Source organism: Sceloporus undulatus, chromosome 2, assembly GCF_019175285.1.
Source record: "Sceloporus undulatus isolate JIND9_A2432 ecotype Alabama chromosome 2, SceUnd_v1.1, whole genome shotgun sequence".
Lineage (NCBI taxonomy): Eukaryota > Metazoa > Chordata > Lepidosauria > Squamata > Phrynosomatidae > Sceloporus > Sceloporus undulatus.
In genome coordinates this window covers 3,154,004-3,169,147 of record NC_056523.1, presented here as the reverse complement: position 1 = coordinate 3,169,147, position 15,144 = coordinate 3,154,004, and the positions used below count along the sequence as shown (strand labels likewise).

The 15,144-nt window shown below is 43.0% G+C and overlaps 1 protein-coding gene across 4 annotated transcripts in view; it reads left to right on the top strand.

Moving 5' to 3' along the window:
- Window positions 1-15,144, top strand: part of LOC121922963 (zinc finger protein 436-like) — a 34,816-nt gene that overhangs the window by 9,270 nt on the left and 10,402 nt on the right. For 2 of the 4 annotated variants that reach the window (XM_042452968.1, XM_042452967.1), the window contains 4 exons: window positions 1,782-1,868; window positions 2,543-2,770; window positions 4,324-4,450; window positions 4,634-8,582. In XM_042452968.1, the coding sequence (XP_042308902.1) occupies window positions 1,782-1,868; window positions 2,543-2,770; window positions 4,324-4,450; window positions 4,634-5,880 (1,689 nt within the window). In that variant the 3' untranslated portion in view covers window positions 5,881-8,582. Of the gene's footprint in view, window positions 1-1,781; window positions 1,869-2,542; window positions 2,771-4,323; window positions 4,451-4,633; window positions 8,583-15,144 lie in introns of those variants that run through there. The other 2 variants (XM_042452966.1, XM_042452969.1) reach the window with 2 other exon arrangements.

The window sequence follows — 15,144 nt, the reverse complement described above, 5'->3', positions numbered from 1 at the left end:
ACTCACTCTCTCCGCATTTGAAGATCTTAGTACACACACACACACACACACACACACACACACACACACACACACACTGACTCTCACCCCTGCTTTTTGCTTCCCTGCATGAGAAAGGGTTAATTGCTCCGTCTTCCTGCTTTTGACATCTTGGTGCTAAATTGTAAAATTTAGATGGGGCAACAGACAGCAGGACCATCCTCATCACAGCAACACTACTATCATTTCCTCTAGCATAGTGATTGTGACGCTTCTGCTTCTGTTGCAAGAAGGGGGGTGGGCAAAAAGATTCAAGATCACCTTTGAATCCTTTTGTTTCTTTAAGGTGCCTTACAGCAAGCAAGGAAACCAGTCAGGCAGTAGGCATGACGGGCACAAGAGAGGGGAAAGGGGAGTGAGCAGGCAAGTGAATGAACAACATCAGCCAGTGAATGGAGTCACAGTGAGCACACAAGCTGAAGAAGCTGGCCAGCCTTTGACTTCATTCACGGCAGCAGCCCAGGAGCAACCTGCCAGCACAGAACCTCCGAAGAGGGGATGAGGGAGAGCTAGGAAGCAGCCAAAAGTCAGTATGTCTCTTTTCCCTCTGCCACACAGACACTTTTCTCAGCCTTACCACCCATTAATGTGTGCCTAGAGGATAGGCTGTGGGACATGGCTGTGCATGTACCCATTAAATAGGGCAGGAGCCCAGGAGTAACCAGCAGATAGGGAAACTCTTGGGCTTTTTTGGCAGTGTGTGATGGTGGTGGTACTGGCTTGTTATTGCTGCTGCTGTTGTGGTGGAAACAGTGGATGAAATTTGGTACTTAGCCCTGATGAGGAAGACAGAGAGACTCACACATCAGGCAAGCTGGGAAAGTGGGGTTTGTGAGGCTTGTGTATGTGGGGTTTTTTTTGGGGGGGGGTGGAATCCCTGTTGGTTGTAGGAGGAAACCTGGTGTGTGTGTTTGCGTGCACATGGGCTGTTTTCCTTCTTTCTTTTTTAAAGACACAAATATTCACACCATCTTCAGAAAGAAAGTGAGAGAATAGATGGAAGGAAAAGAAGAATGGGAGTCGGACTGTCTTTCCCTTTTCCGTTTCTCAGTCTTGTGTATGTGTAGAGCAAATATCCTACACCGGTTTGTGCCTTCTTCACTCCAGTCCTTCTTGAGCTCCCTCCATCTCCTCAACACCCCTGACAAGGCAGGGTGAATCCAGAAATATTTTGTACTTCTCAAAGTAAACAGGCTGCTGGGAATCCTGAGGCTTTTCTGATCTTTTTGGAAAGATGCTGATTTTTTTTAAAAAAAAATATCTACATGGATGCAATCAATTAAGATTGCAGTTGCTGCTTTGTACGGAGTATAAAAGATGAAGACTATTATTTATTCATGTACTGTATTTATTTCAAGGATTTATATCTGGCTTTTCTCCCACTATGAGATTCAAGGCAGGCTATAATAATTTAAAAAGACATAAATAAAAACATTGATTACAAAAGTAAAAAATAATTAAATATTATTAAGATTAAAATATTGTTAAGATTAAAACATAAATTAAAAAACATAATGCATTGCCAACACACAGCACAACAGAAGTAAAATTCATCCACCAAACACTAGATGGTCACAATGCAACATTTTACTCTTATGAATGGGTCTTCCCTCCCTTCTTTATTTTCTTTCATATTTAAAACTGAATGATTGATTCAGTGACACAGTTGGATTTGTACTGTTGCTGGTATTTCGCATCTTTGCTGAAATCCCTGTCCCAGTAATATGTTTTCCATTGTGTAGAAACCAACGGAAAGGCCATATCCTAAAAGACCAAGAGGAAGACCTAAAGGAAGCAAAAACAAGGGTCTATTTCAAGCAGCTCAGAAGGTGAGGTTACTCCAAAGCAAAATATTTGCTTGGATTATTATCCACTCATTAGCCAGTAACCACAGGTTTTCACATACTTAACCTCTGAACTGCAGACGTTGTACTAATATAATATTATTTCATGTTGGAATGTTCTAGAATCCAAGGTATGTTAGTGTTAGTTTTCCTTTTTACAACTTGCACACACACACACCTCCCTCCACATTTGCAGATTTGACTTTTGTGGATTTGATTAATCATAGATTTTATTAATGTGTTCTCTCTAGGAATATCTAGGTCCTCCAGTGCAACTCTATGGTCAACATTAATCAAAAGTCACACCAAAGGACCTAGAGTTTCCTAGAGAGACTACTCCATGAGACATTTGTAGCTCTTTCAGTGCAATTCTGTGGTCAGTATCTGGCAGATGTTGACCACAGAGTTGCACTGCAGGGCCTAGAGATTCCTGGACAGGTGTTCTCTCAGATAAAATCATAGTGTTTTTGTTATTTGTGGTTTTTCCACATTCATGGGGGTCCTGCGCCCCTAACCCCAGGGAATGTGAAGGGACAAGTGTATGTATATACACACACAAACACACACATATATGTTCTTCTGTATTCAGGATTGTACTCTAGAAGAAATAAATGTTTCCTGCTGTAAAATTGGAGCAATCTTAATGCCTTTTCTTCAAGGTGCCATACAACAAGCGAGCCAGCGGGCAGGAGGGGAGCAAAAGATGGGGAACACCAGTGAGTGGACAAGAAAGAGAGCAATCCCAGCAAGCAAATAGAGCCTTGTTGATCACACAAGGTGAAGAAGGTAGCCAGCCTTTGACTTCTTCTGTGGCAGCAGCCCAGGAGCAATCTGCCAGCAGAGAACCACTGAAGAGGGGACAAGGGAGACCTAGGAAGCAGCCACAAGTCAGTATATCTCTTTTCTCTCTGCCACATGTACATAACTTTGCTCAACTTTACCACCCATAGGTCCAGCAATGGAACAGTTAGGATTTCAAAGGACTGCACAGAAAGAAATACAACTTGCCCCTAATTTTTTTCCTTATAAAGTGTTGTGTCTCCAGTGTTGTGTAAGAAAGGTAGATCTCTTGCGACTCCTTTGTAAGGGTGGTGCATCAGCTACAGTACAGTGTTTTGGAGCTATACTCAGGAGCTAGGTGCCACCGAATTCACTCCCTGGTCAGAGTTTATAGAATTGCAATCTTCTGTGTCATAAGACTTTTCCAAGTCTGAAAAAAAATGTTTAAGGCTCCTCCAAAACAGAGGTCAGAAGATATTAAATGAAACCAAAGGAGTCAAAAGGCAGAACGTTTTTTCACCAGTCATCTCTTCCGCAAAGGGACATGCATTAATCCCATTTTCCTAGTAGGCTCAGATACCTGTCTCTCTCTCTCTGTCCATCCATCCATTTATTTTATTTAAAGCATTTCTGTAATACCTGTCTAGAACCCCAAGATGATGTGAAATATATGGTGTGTAGCTTCTAAGAAGCCATCAGAGTTCATGAAATGGCCTCAGTTTTTCAGTAGCACCAGAGGCCTAATCTCAGGGAAATCACATAGGAAGACTGCAGTCTGTTCTTTTGTTCATGTGACGTCACAGAATCAGAAACCTCAATGTCCAGCAAGTCCAACCACCTGCCACACAGGAATATACAATCAAAGCACCCCTGACAGATATCCAGCCTCTGTTTTAAAAGCTCCAAAGGAGGACACTTCACACTTCGAGGGAGTGTGTTCCACTGTGAAATGACAATTACTGTCAATAAGTTCTTCCTAATGTTTAGGTGGAATCTCTTTTCCTGTAGCTTGAATCCATTGTTCTGGGTCCTATTCTTTGGAGCAGCAGAAAACAAGCTTGCTTCATCTTCAATATGACACGCTTCAAATATTTAAACAGGGCTATCATATCATCTTTTAACCTTCTCTTCTCCAAACTAAACATCCCCAGCTCCCTAAGTCGTTTAAATGGTTAGCAAATATGGAAAACAAAGTAGCATCCCACAGATTGAAAATGATCGATATATATTCCTATACACCAAAAGGAAGACAGAAAAGATTGCAGTGATTACAGGACCACTGCACTAATTTCCCATGCACGCAAAGTCATACTCAAAATTGTGCAGCAAAGTTTCCTAGCATATATGTAGTGAGAAATCCCTGAGATACAAGCTGGATTCAGCAAAGGAAGAGGCTTTCCTCATAGGGCATGCTTTCCAGACCTTTTATTATTTTGGTCGCCCTCCTCCAGACACACTCCAGCTTGTCAGCATCCTTTTTGAATCATGGTTTCCAGAAGTGGACACAGTATTCTAGATGAGGCCTGACTAAAGCAACAAAAATGGATTTTTAATAACTGACCTAAAAAAAGCATATGAAGAGCCACCCAAATAATCTCTATTTGTAGGAGAACACTTCCAAATGAAATAATTTGTGATCAGAGAATTTTCTCTCTTTCAGCTCCCAGTCTCCTTTGAAGAAATGGCTGTTTATTTCATCAAGGAGGAGCAGGATCTCATGGATCAGGGCCATAGTTCTCTCTACAAGGAAGTCAGAATGAAAGATAATGGGAACATGGTGTCTCCAGGTAAGTAGCATTTTTGCCTTCACTGGATAGTTTATGAAGAAATAGAAATCTGTGGTTGGTGCAGTTAAACTAAAATTCAATAGACAGTCTTGACTGGGAGGTAAGGGAAGAATGTTGGTAGTGATTGGTCCTGATCCCAAATTTCTGTGTTTAACACCTAATGGTATCTTCTTCTTTGTCAAGGAGGTAATGAACAGGAGAAGGAACGTTTTGTGGAGGCATCCATGCGATCACCAGAAACAACAAAGACTCTTGTGGAGAAAGAGTCCTTTGGAAATCAAAAGGAATTGAAAAGGCAAAAGAGAAACAAATCAAAGAATTGGAGAAAGAACTCCTCGGTTTCTCAGGAGCAGGATATTTGTGAACTCCTGACTCAGCAGGAAAACTATAAAGAGAAAAAAAGGATAAACTGTTCTGTCTGTGGAAAAATATTCCAATCTAAATTTCACTTAAACATACATTGCAGGATTCACACAGTGGAAAAACCATATGAGTGCCTGAAAGGCGGAAAGTGCTGCAGTCGGACTGGACATCTTCCTGCATATCAAAGAACCCCAGTAGAGGAGAAATCATATAAATGCATGGAATGTGGAAATAGTTTCAGTCAGAGAGCGCATCTACATTCACATCAAAAAACCCACACAGTGGAGAAACCATATAAATGCATGGAATGTGGAAAGAGCTTCAGCGAGAGTGGAGATCTAAAGTTACATCAGAGAACCCACAAAGGGAAGAAGCCATATATGTGCATGGAATGTGGAAAGAGCTTCAGTAACCATTCAAAACTACGTAAACATCAAAAAACCAACAAAGGGGAGAAACCATATAAATGCACAAAATGTGGAAAGACCTTCCGTCAGAATGTACATCTACATTCACATCAGAGAACCCCCACAGGTGAGAAGCCGTATATGTGCATGGAATATGGAAAGAGTTTCAATAATAGTGGAAGTCTTCGTTCACATCAGAAAATCCACACAGGGGAGAAATCGCATAAATGCATAGACTGTGGAAAGACCTTCTCTTTTATGCAAACTTTACGTTCACATCAAAGAACTCACACGGGAGAGAGGCCATATATGTGCATGGTATGTGGAAAGAGCTTCTACTGGATTGGAAGTCTACGCTTACATCAGAGATTCCACACAGGGGAAAAACCATACAAATGCCTAAAGTGTGGAAGGACCTTCTCTCATAATCATAATTTACATTCCCATCAAAGAACCCACACAGGAGAGAAACCATATAAATGCATACAATGTGGAAAGGGCTTCAGTCAGAGTATTCATCTTAGTAGCGCTAGTCCGATTTTTATTTTCCCGACGTGGTGGTGGTGGTGGTGGTTTCTGCCCAAATGTTCTAGTGCCCACTACACTACAAAATTCCAGGATCCATGGGACATAGTCAGAGTAGTTAAAGGGAAATCATAGGGACCTTTTACACTAAACTATGAGTCTACCTCTAAACTATAGTGCTAAACTATAGCACTACGAGTCCATTTGTGTTGCAGTGGCTGCATGCTATGAAACTGTGGGATATGTAGCTTGGGAGGTACTAGAGCTCTGCCTGAGAATTCTAAATGCCCCTCCCTAAGCTTCAAATCCCAGGATTCCATAGGATGATGTCCTGGTGGATAAAGTGGAATCATAGTATAGTAATGAAGTATTGTAAAAGGGCCCTGAGAAGGGAGCAGCCATGGGGCTCCAACCCAGTGATGGTGGTTAGCCCAGCCCCACATACAAGACGCAGCTTTTGGGGGCTCTAAAGTATGGATCAGCATCTTTGATCTGTTTCCTTTCCCATTCCAAGGTGGATTTTCTGGGGACAAGTCTTTTACCTCACAAGAGCACCATGACTGAGCAGCCATTTCTCCTGCTTCTGTCATAAGCTTACCTTGCACCACTCTGGCTGAACTACCAGATTAGCGGACAGTTCAAAAATGGTCCAGGTAGTCCTGGGTCCTTTTTCCAGGCAGAGCCAGGCAGAGAAATGCCTTTCCAATGCTTTAAAGGAAGAGCTTTCCTCTGCTGTGGTTGGTCTCCTCCAGGGCAGGTGAGATCCAGGTGGAAACGGCCACCTTCCTCTGAACATGGAGGCTCTCTTTAGCCAGCATTCAGTGAAACAAATAGAGTGATAGTATACAGTGTTGCTTTACCTCTTGACCAATTGGGAACCATTCAGTTTCTCCATATTAAAAAGGCATTTTCCCAGCAAAGTTGTGAGATTGTGGCAAATATTTTCAGACGACGTCACAAAAAGGACTTATCCCAGGAAGTAACAGGAATGCCCAACCAACAAACCATTCATGGGATTTGCTCCTGCAGCATTCCTGTTTCTTCCCGGGTTAAGTCTTCTCTAATTGTGACGTCGTCTGAAAATCTTTGCCCGTGAACTCTAACTTTGCTAGGAAAATCCCTTTTTAATGCCAGCTTTTCCTGGCTTTCCCCCTGTGGTAAAGTCTTTAGGCCTTTCTGGGAAGGCTTTCTCTCAGTCCTGTCACCATTGCAGGCACTCTGGAATCTGAGCAAGTAAAAGCCAAATACCAACCTTGTGGATCCCAAAACTAGCACTAAGCTGGCATTTGGGCTAGTACTGGGGGCTCTCAGAAGTCATTGGTTGCAACTCCAGTAGATCCAACCTGCAATGGGGAATTATGGGAACTGTAGCCTAATAACATGTAGAGGGCTACACAATTCCCATCTCTGCTCCAGTAGTACTACAGTACTGTATTTGGTCTTTGTGTAACTGTTTTTCTTATAACCTGCTTATGTTTTCTGGCTCCAGTTTCCTGTGAGCTTAATAAGTTTTGGGTTGTGTCACATTAGTTCCCAATGGCTTGGTGTTTGATTCCCATTCTGTGTTTTCAGCTGAGCTTTAAGGTTCTCCTTAACCTTTTTTAGATTTAAAAAAAAATATGTGTATTTGTGTGAGAGGGATTGATTAATACTCAAAAATATAGCATATTTAAATGCTTATATGAAAATAAAATAAATATGTAAATCTCGTTTATCTTTGTTAGTTCTCTGGGATAAATCATTATTGCTCAACTTCTGTGTAGGCCAGGCACCAGCCACACAAGACCAAGTGGAAGTGAGGCAACAACCTGCAACAATTCCACAAGACACACTTTCTACTGCCTGTTCCAGGCACAGCACACTTTCTATACAGTTACTCTCATCAAATTCACCAGTTTTACACTATTACCTGCATGGAGCCACAAAACCAAAGGGGTCCCTGTGGGATTGTGGTGACTTTCCTCTCATTTTCAATTTTGTGTGGCAGGTGTCTGACCTACATGGAAGTTGGCATCTTGGGCTTTTTGATTGTGTTCTGGATGGTTTCTTTGCATTAAGGACTAGTTTTTTAAAGGCATATCTGGCAAGCTTCAGCTTTAAAACATTTTTCACAGGCATGCCAAACACATCCAAATGAGGTTGGTCTCAGTGTCTGTCAAAAACAATCCATTCAGCCATTGCGTTTCTTTTTCAGCTTTTGTTCAGTCCCCTTTCAGGCTGCTGTTGTTAAATTCTTGACCAGAAATATGCAAGGAAAACATACCTCTACTGAGGACACCATGCTCAGCAGTGCTCCAAGAGGGCTGCACAGTTTATACATAGGGGTGCAGGTGAGAGCTCAGCCACACTCTCCAGGAGAGCAATCCATGCACCTCAAAGTCCACGTTGCGAAATGCATGAGGAGTGCAGCCAGCATGGGTGAATCCTGCCAAATTAATCCAAAGCCAAAGGCACAGGTTTTGGGGATACAAGGCTCAGCAGAAAAGGACCTTGGAATTATTGTTCATTGTAAGCCTCCATTAGTAGAAATATACTTTCCTAAAGCGAATTCTAATGTGTTTTAAATAATATTTCAGATTAAATGAAGAGTGCAAAGGAAAGAAGGAAGGAAGAATTCTTAATTTCAGTAATAGATAATCAGAAAAATTTTGCAGAAAATAACCCAAATCATCAGTTAGGATATGAACGTGTGATAGTAGTAACCCTAAACGCGGTAGCTAGTTTTTTATTTCTTTTCCTTTTGTTTTGTTTTGTTAATTGTATGTTCGTCTATGTAATGTCATGTTTATGAACATTTATTATGTTTTACTATGTATATGTATGTGTGTGTGTGTGTGTGTGTGTGTGTGTGTGTGTGTGTGTATATATATATAAAACTGAATGTCGGTGATATGTAAATTTTATGTATTACTTTTTAAATATTTAATAAACATTTTAAAAAATAGAAGCATACTTTCCAAATCAAGGGAAGTAACAGACTCACTATATTCTGTGCTGGTCAGGCTTCATTTAGAGTGCTGCATTCAATTCTGGGCACCCCATTTTAAGGATAGGTACAAGCTGGAGCAGGTTCAGAGAGGACAACAAGGATGAAAAGAGGCATGGAGAACAAAATCTGTGAAGAAGGTTGAGGGAGCTGGGCTTCTTCAGTTTGGTGGAGAGATGACAGGAGCGACATGATTGCACTCTTTAAATACCTCCAGCATTGTAAGAGAGAAGAGGGGGAAGGCCTGTTCTCTGCTGCCTCAGAGCGTAAGACCAGGTCTACATGTTTGAAGATACAGGAGCAGATTTGGATTGAACATTAGGAGGAACTTCTTGATGGTAATAGTCATTCAGCAATGGAACCAATTGCCTAGAAGTGGGGTCGCCTTCTTTGGGTGCCTTCCAAAAGAGGCTGGAGATGCTTTAGAGATCCTGCATAGCGCAGGGGATTCAACTCGATGGCCTAAGAGGCCCCTTCAAAATATGATTAACCTTCAATGTATTTCAACTGAGGATTCCAGAGGCTTGTTATGGAACAGGAACCAAGTCAGCTTTCGATAACCCCAAATCCTGTACCCTTGCATTCAGACAGGTCTCCTCTCCCAGGGCACCGTTTTCGAGCAGACACAGCTCACTCCCATCAGACTGAGAACTCTGTCTTATATGTTGGAATTGATAATTTGAACGTTCTGGATTATCAAGTATTACAGTAATTCCATATTTTTATTTGCTATTGTCACTTTTTCCTTTACATCCAAAATAAAGGTTTTGAAAAGGGACAATCCTTGTTTGCTCTGAACAAACAGTCCCTTTCTGATACCAAGAGATGATAGTGGGAGTAGACCAGGGAGCCATTGGGTCCTTTTAGATAGTGATGTGACGATATTGCTAAAGACACAAATTGGTGATTTCACGGCCCCTTTAATTGTTTTATGAGAAATTTGCCATATGAGAGCACAAGGAGAGAGAATGTTCATACGGCTCAATTGCAAATGAAGTAAAGGGACAGGAAATTCCTTTTGAAGTTTGGTGTTCTAAATTATTTTATTGTTTTAGGCCATCAGTCACATACAAAGCTGTCTTGCCAATGAGATGTTTAAATTGTGTGTTGCTGTTGTTTTTGCAACAACTGGATTCCCATTTGTCAAAGCTCAAAAAGAAAATGTCACACAAAGGAGAATGGGGGTGATGGGAGGTAGCTTGTTCTGGTTTCCGAGAGAAGACAGAGTAAAGAAGACAAGCTGGGATCAGTTTTGACAACAAGTCCTATAGCTGGAGGGGGGATTATGGAAGCTGTAGTCCACAACTTTTCCAAGCTCTAATTCTCTTTCTTTCTCTGCCTTGCTCTATCCAGTGCATACTATAAGGCACTACAATGCATTGAAATCAAGGGAGTTATGAAGTCTAGCTATTGTTGGACTGCATGTTCCAGCAGCCCCTAGCTGGGGTAGCCAATGTTGAGGAATGCTGGGCGCTGCAGTCCAACAACATCCAGATCTTGGAAGCTATGTGGAGTCAGTCAGCCCTGGTTAGTACTTGTATGGGAGCCCGCCAGGGGATAATAGTAGCTGCTGTAGGCTAGTTTTTAAAGAAAAAACTGGCAAAATCACCTATGAGGATTACTCACCTAAGAAAGCCCTTGGAAATCACCATATGTTTATGGGCTTCTTGAGTGAACAGTGTGATGCGGCAGCTAAAAAGGCCAACGCTATTTTAGGCTGCATCAATAGAAGTATAGTGTCTAGATCAAGAGAAGTAATAGTGCCACTGTATTCTGCTTTGGTCAGGCCCCACCTAGAATATTGTGTCCAGTTCTGGGCACCACAATTCAGAAAGGACATTGAGAAACTGGAGCGTGTCCAAAGGAGGGCGACAAAAATGGTGAAGGGTCTGGAAACCATGCCCTATGAGGAACGACTTAGGGAGCTGGGGATGTTTAGCCTGGAGAAAAGAAGGTTAAGAGGTGATATGATAGCCCTGTTTAAATATTTGAAAGGATGTCATATTGAAGAGGGAGCAAGCTTGTTTTCTGTTGCTCCAGAAAACAGGACCCGGAGCAATGGATGCAAGCTACAGGAAAAGAGATTCCACCTGAACATTAGGAGGAACTTCCTGACAGTAAGGGCTGTTCGACAATGGAATGCACTCCTTCCTCGGAGGGTGATAGAGTCTCCTTCCTTGGAGGTCTTTAAACAGAGGCTGGATGGCCATCTGTCAGGGATGCTTTGATTTGGATTTCCTGCATGGCAATGGGTTGGACTGGATGGCCCTAGTGGTCTCTTCCAACTCTATGATTCTATGATTCTAAGGTGGGGAGGAGAAGAGAAGACAAGTGCTTGCACTCTCTTCTCTCCAGGATGATGAAAATGGGTGGTGAATCTTTTTAGGGTTTGAGCTATATGCCAGTTACAAATCTACTTGGACTAGCAGCCTGCAAAAATATCAAGGGGGACTTTGAGCCAAAGCTCTAATGATACAAGACACATGGTCTTTTGTGACATTACAGCACAAGGGTGGAAACAATGAAATGCACAGATATAAGATGGTGGACACCTGGTTTAAGATGATTTATACATGTGAAATGGATCTAGGAGTCCAAGTAGACCACAAGTTGAACATGAGTCAACAGTGTGATGTGGCAGCTAAAAAGGCCAATGCAATTTTAGGCTGTATCAATAGAAGTATAGTCTCTAGTTCAAGGGAAGTAATAGTGCCACTCTATTCTGCCTTAGTGAAGCCCCATCTGGAATATTGTGTCCAGTTTTGGGCACCACAGTTTAAAAAAGCTGTTGAAAAACTGAAGCGTGTCCAGAGGGTGACTAAAATGGTGAAGGGCCTAGAAACCATGCGCTATGAGGAGAGACTTAGGGAGATGGAGATGTTTAGTCTGGAGAAGAGTAAGAGGTGATACGATAGCCCTGTTTAAACTTTTGAAAGTGTGTTCCACTGTCGGAACAGCTCTTACTGTCAGGAAAGGCCTCCTAATGTTGAGGTGGAACCTTTTTTCCTGTAGCTTGCATCCACTGTTATGTGTTCTAGTCTCTAGAGCAGCAGAAAACAAGCTTGCTCCATCCTCAATGTGACACCCCTTCAAATAAACAGGGCTGTCATATCATCCCTTAAACATCTCTTCTCTAGGCTAAACCTATGTAGTTCCCTTCCTTATAAGGATTGGTACCCTAAAGATTATTTTTGAGGGGGTGGATTTGTGTGTATGCCTTCCTGCTTCTGATTTCAGACCTTCAGTTGAGTCTGGAACTGCAGAATCTTGCTGGGAAGGAAGAGAGAAGGCCTTTGGATGCAGCCTGGAGAGGGGAAAGAATCTCTTCGCTCACTACATGGTTGAATTGTGGAACTTACTGCCACCAGATGGGGCCCTGAGGCTGCCAGTGGGTTTTGTGATTTATCAGTTATTGTCTGCTCCCATCTAATGGGCTAGACTGCTCTTGTTCCCAAACTCTGGTCCTCCAGGTGTTTAGCTTCCAAAAGGAATTGTGGGAACTGAAGTCCCAAACAGAGGTAAACCTTGGGAGTCACTGGGCTAGAAGGAGCATCTGTGGTTCTCCTCACCATCCACATTTTACCTCCTAACAACCTTGAGAGATTGGATCAAGCTGAGAGCAGAGGAAGAGTGACAGGCCTAAGGTCTCCCAGAGGCTCACTGTGGACATAAATTTTCACAGTTCAATGGGGACACAAAACTAGATCTCCCAATTCCCAGCCCCAGCTCTCTAGCTACTATACTGCACCACTGTAGAGGATACATAACGCCATGAAGCTTTGACCCATGGCAAAATATGTTTTGGATTCAACTTCCACTACTTGCACTCCTTTAGCCTCACAACAGCCTTATGAGGTAGCCAAGGCTCAGCAAGCAACTGTCCCAGTTAACCAGTGAGTTTGTTGGCTTGGATGGGGAGGGCTAGAGCCTGGATTCCCATTACTTCCACCACAATGTCCCATAGAGCCTAACTTTGAGAAGGGCAGGACAAGGAGGTCCAAGCACTGTAATAAGCCAGTCTGCACTGGGGAGGTAGAGAAGGTTGTGGGCAGGGCTGGCATTGCAGGCTCCATCTTGCAAGGAAACAGACTCCTCCCCTAATGGTCTTCCCACATGCACAACAAACTTACTCAGGCATGTATGGTACAACGGTACCTTTAATAAGAATATAGCTTTGTGTCCAGAAGATAGTAACTCAAAACATAAAGTCCTGTCTTCAAGTCAGCCTTCCCAACATCCCACCGAGGCAGGGCTCGCTTCCCAGAGCCTCCCTTTTTGACCCCACCAATCATCCTCTAAGTCCTGAAGATCTCTGGTTGTCTCCTCCCCAGGACCAGCAAAAGTCCAGGCTCCCTCCTCTTGAGGGTTCCGCTGTCCCCCCTCTCCTTGGGGCCTCTGCCTTGGATGTTCAGCCCTTCTTGGAAGAGGCGCCGGCACTCCATCCCTCCCTGGACTCCTTAAACACTGTTCTTTCCCTTGCCCGACCAGCTCTTCCACATCCATCCTCTCCCCTGCACACCTCAGCCCTTCTCCTTTTATATCCCTTCCAGCTCCTCCTCCTTCCTCCACTGGCTCCACCTCTGGGCTAACTTCCTCCTTCCCCTCAACCTCCACCACCTGGCTGCCCTTAGCCCCCTCAGCTCTCTCCACCTGGGCGAGTACCTCACTACAAAGGTATAGCCAGCCCCTTCCATAATGATCCACCAAAGTGACCTCCTTCCCCATTCCCATCATTTTCAATGGGGATAGCTTAAACCAGAATCCCCAGACACATGGCTATGACATTAAAAGGGAGAAATCTTCCCCCTCCTCAGCAATAATAATAATAATAATAATAATAATAATAATAATAATAATAATATAACTCAAAATCACATTTGAGAGGAAGCAGAAATGGAAAAAGGCTGGAGCGGGCCAAGTGTGATGCACATTTTAAATCATCTTCGCCCCATAATTCCCACCTTGTCATCCATGGGAAGACCAAGGAAATATGTCTAGCTCTACTGCTTCCCAGCTAATGATTTTGTAAACATCAGGATCCCCCTTAGGAAGCCAATGGGCTGCCTGCATAGATTTAGTCTCCAAATGATGGGAAACAGGATTGTGGACTAAGATGGACCCCAACGAGCACAGATCCTAACATAATGTTTCTTCTGGAGAAGAAGATCCCCCAATTCCCCCCTTCTTGAGTGGCTTCCATAGGGGGCATAGTGAAATTATACCCAGGTCACCTCTGGGCTTCCTTGGTAGTAAAGTCCCTGCCATCTTCAATTAACATTTTATTGTATACCACCCTGAGATCCTTGGAAATATAGCCAGGAATAAATAATTCTGCCTAAAAACCCTAAAGGCACCAGATCCTGCCTGATCTTAGAAGTCAAGCAGGGCCAAGACTGATTAGTTCTTGGATAGGAGACCACCGATGAACATAAGGTTCCTTAGGCTATATTTGAAGGAAGGTAAAACCCTCCCTGAGTAAGAAAACTCTATGGAATCCTGGGGACTTGAAGGCACATGCTTGTTGTGTGATTTCAAGCAGTTTCCAACTAAGATGAACTTATCACAGGGTTTTCTTTACATTTCTTCAGAGGGGGTTGGCCATTCCCATCCTCTGAGGCTGAGAGTGGGTTTCAATGGCAAAAGCAGGATTTGAACCTTGGTCTTAGTAGCCCTAATATCAAAACATATGTGCTGGAGGGGCTCTGGGGTTGCTGCCCAAATCTAAGATTCTATTACAGTCTGCCCTTGCCATAGGCGGACTTCCCATATGCAGCTTTTAGCATACACATAAGGGAAGCAGCAAGGGATAAAATGGCACACGCTCCAGAGACATGTGCCACCATACAAACAAATGGGACTTGAGCATAGTTGTTTTTTTCTCATATGCAGGGGTTCTGGAATGGATCCCCCACATATGGGAAGGGCAGACTATATTCAAGGTCTTTCTCCTATTTCCACACTGAGCTACTCAAGGTTACTGGAGACATTTCAATCCAAAGTTCTAGCTTTGCAGATAGAAACAGAAGATAAGTGGCTGTAAAAGCCACAGGCAGAGAATACAATAAAGTCTAGGTTCGGTTAAACAGGAAAGGTTTTTGGAAACATTATTACGTTAAAATCTACATCAAGCCTTCAGTAAGATATGCACTGCTGTCCCTTCTCTGTTCCACTGGAAAAACCAGCATCAGTGCTTCCTTTGGACAGATTCTGTCTCTGTGTAAAGTCAACACACACTTCGGTGTGAGTGACATAGGCTCTCCGATTCCTCTGTTTCTCCAGTTCTAGCAATATGGCCGGTGGGTGGATGTGGTGGTGGATAACCTCCTGCCTGTTGTGTATGGAAAGCTATGGTTTGCAAGAGAAAATGATGCCTTTGCTGGAGAAAGCTTATGCCAAGTGAGTTCGGCAGAATT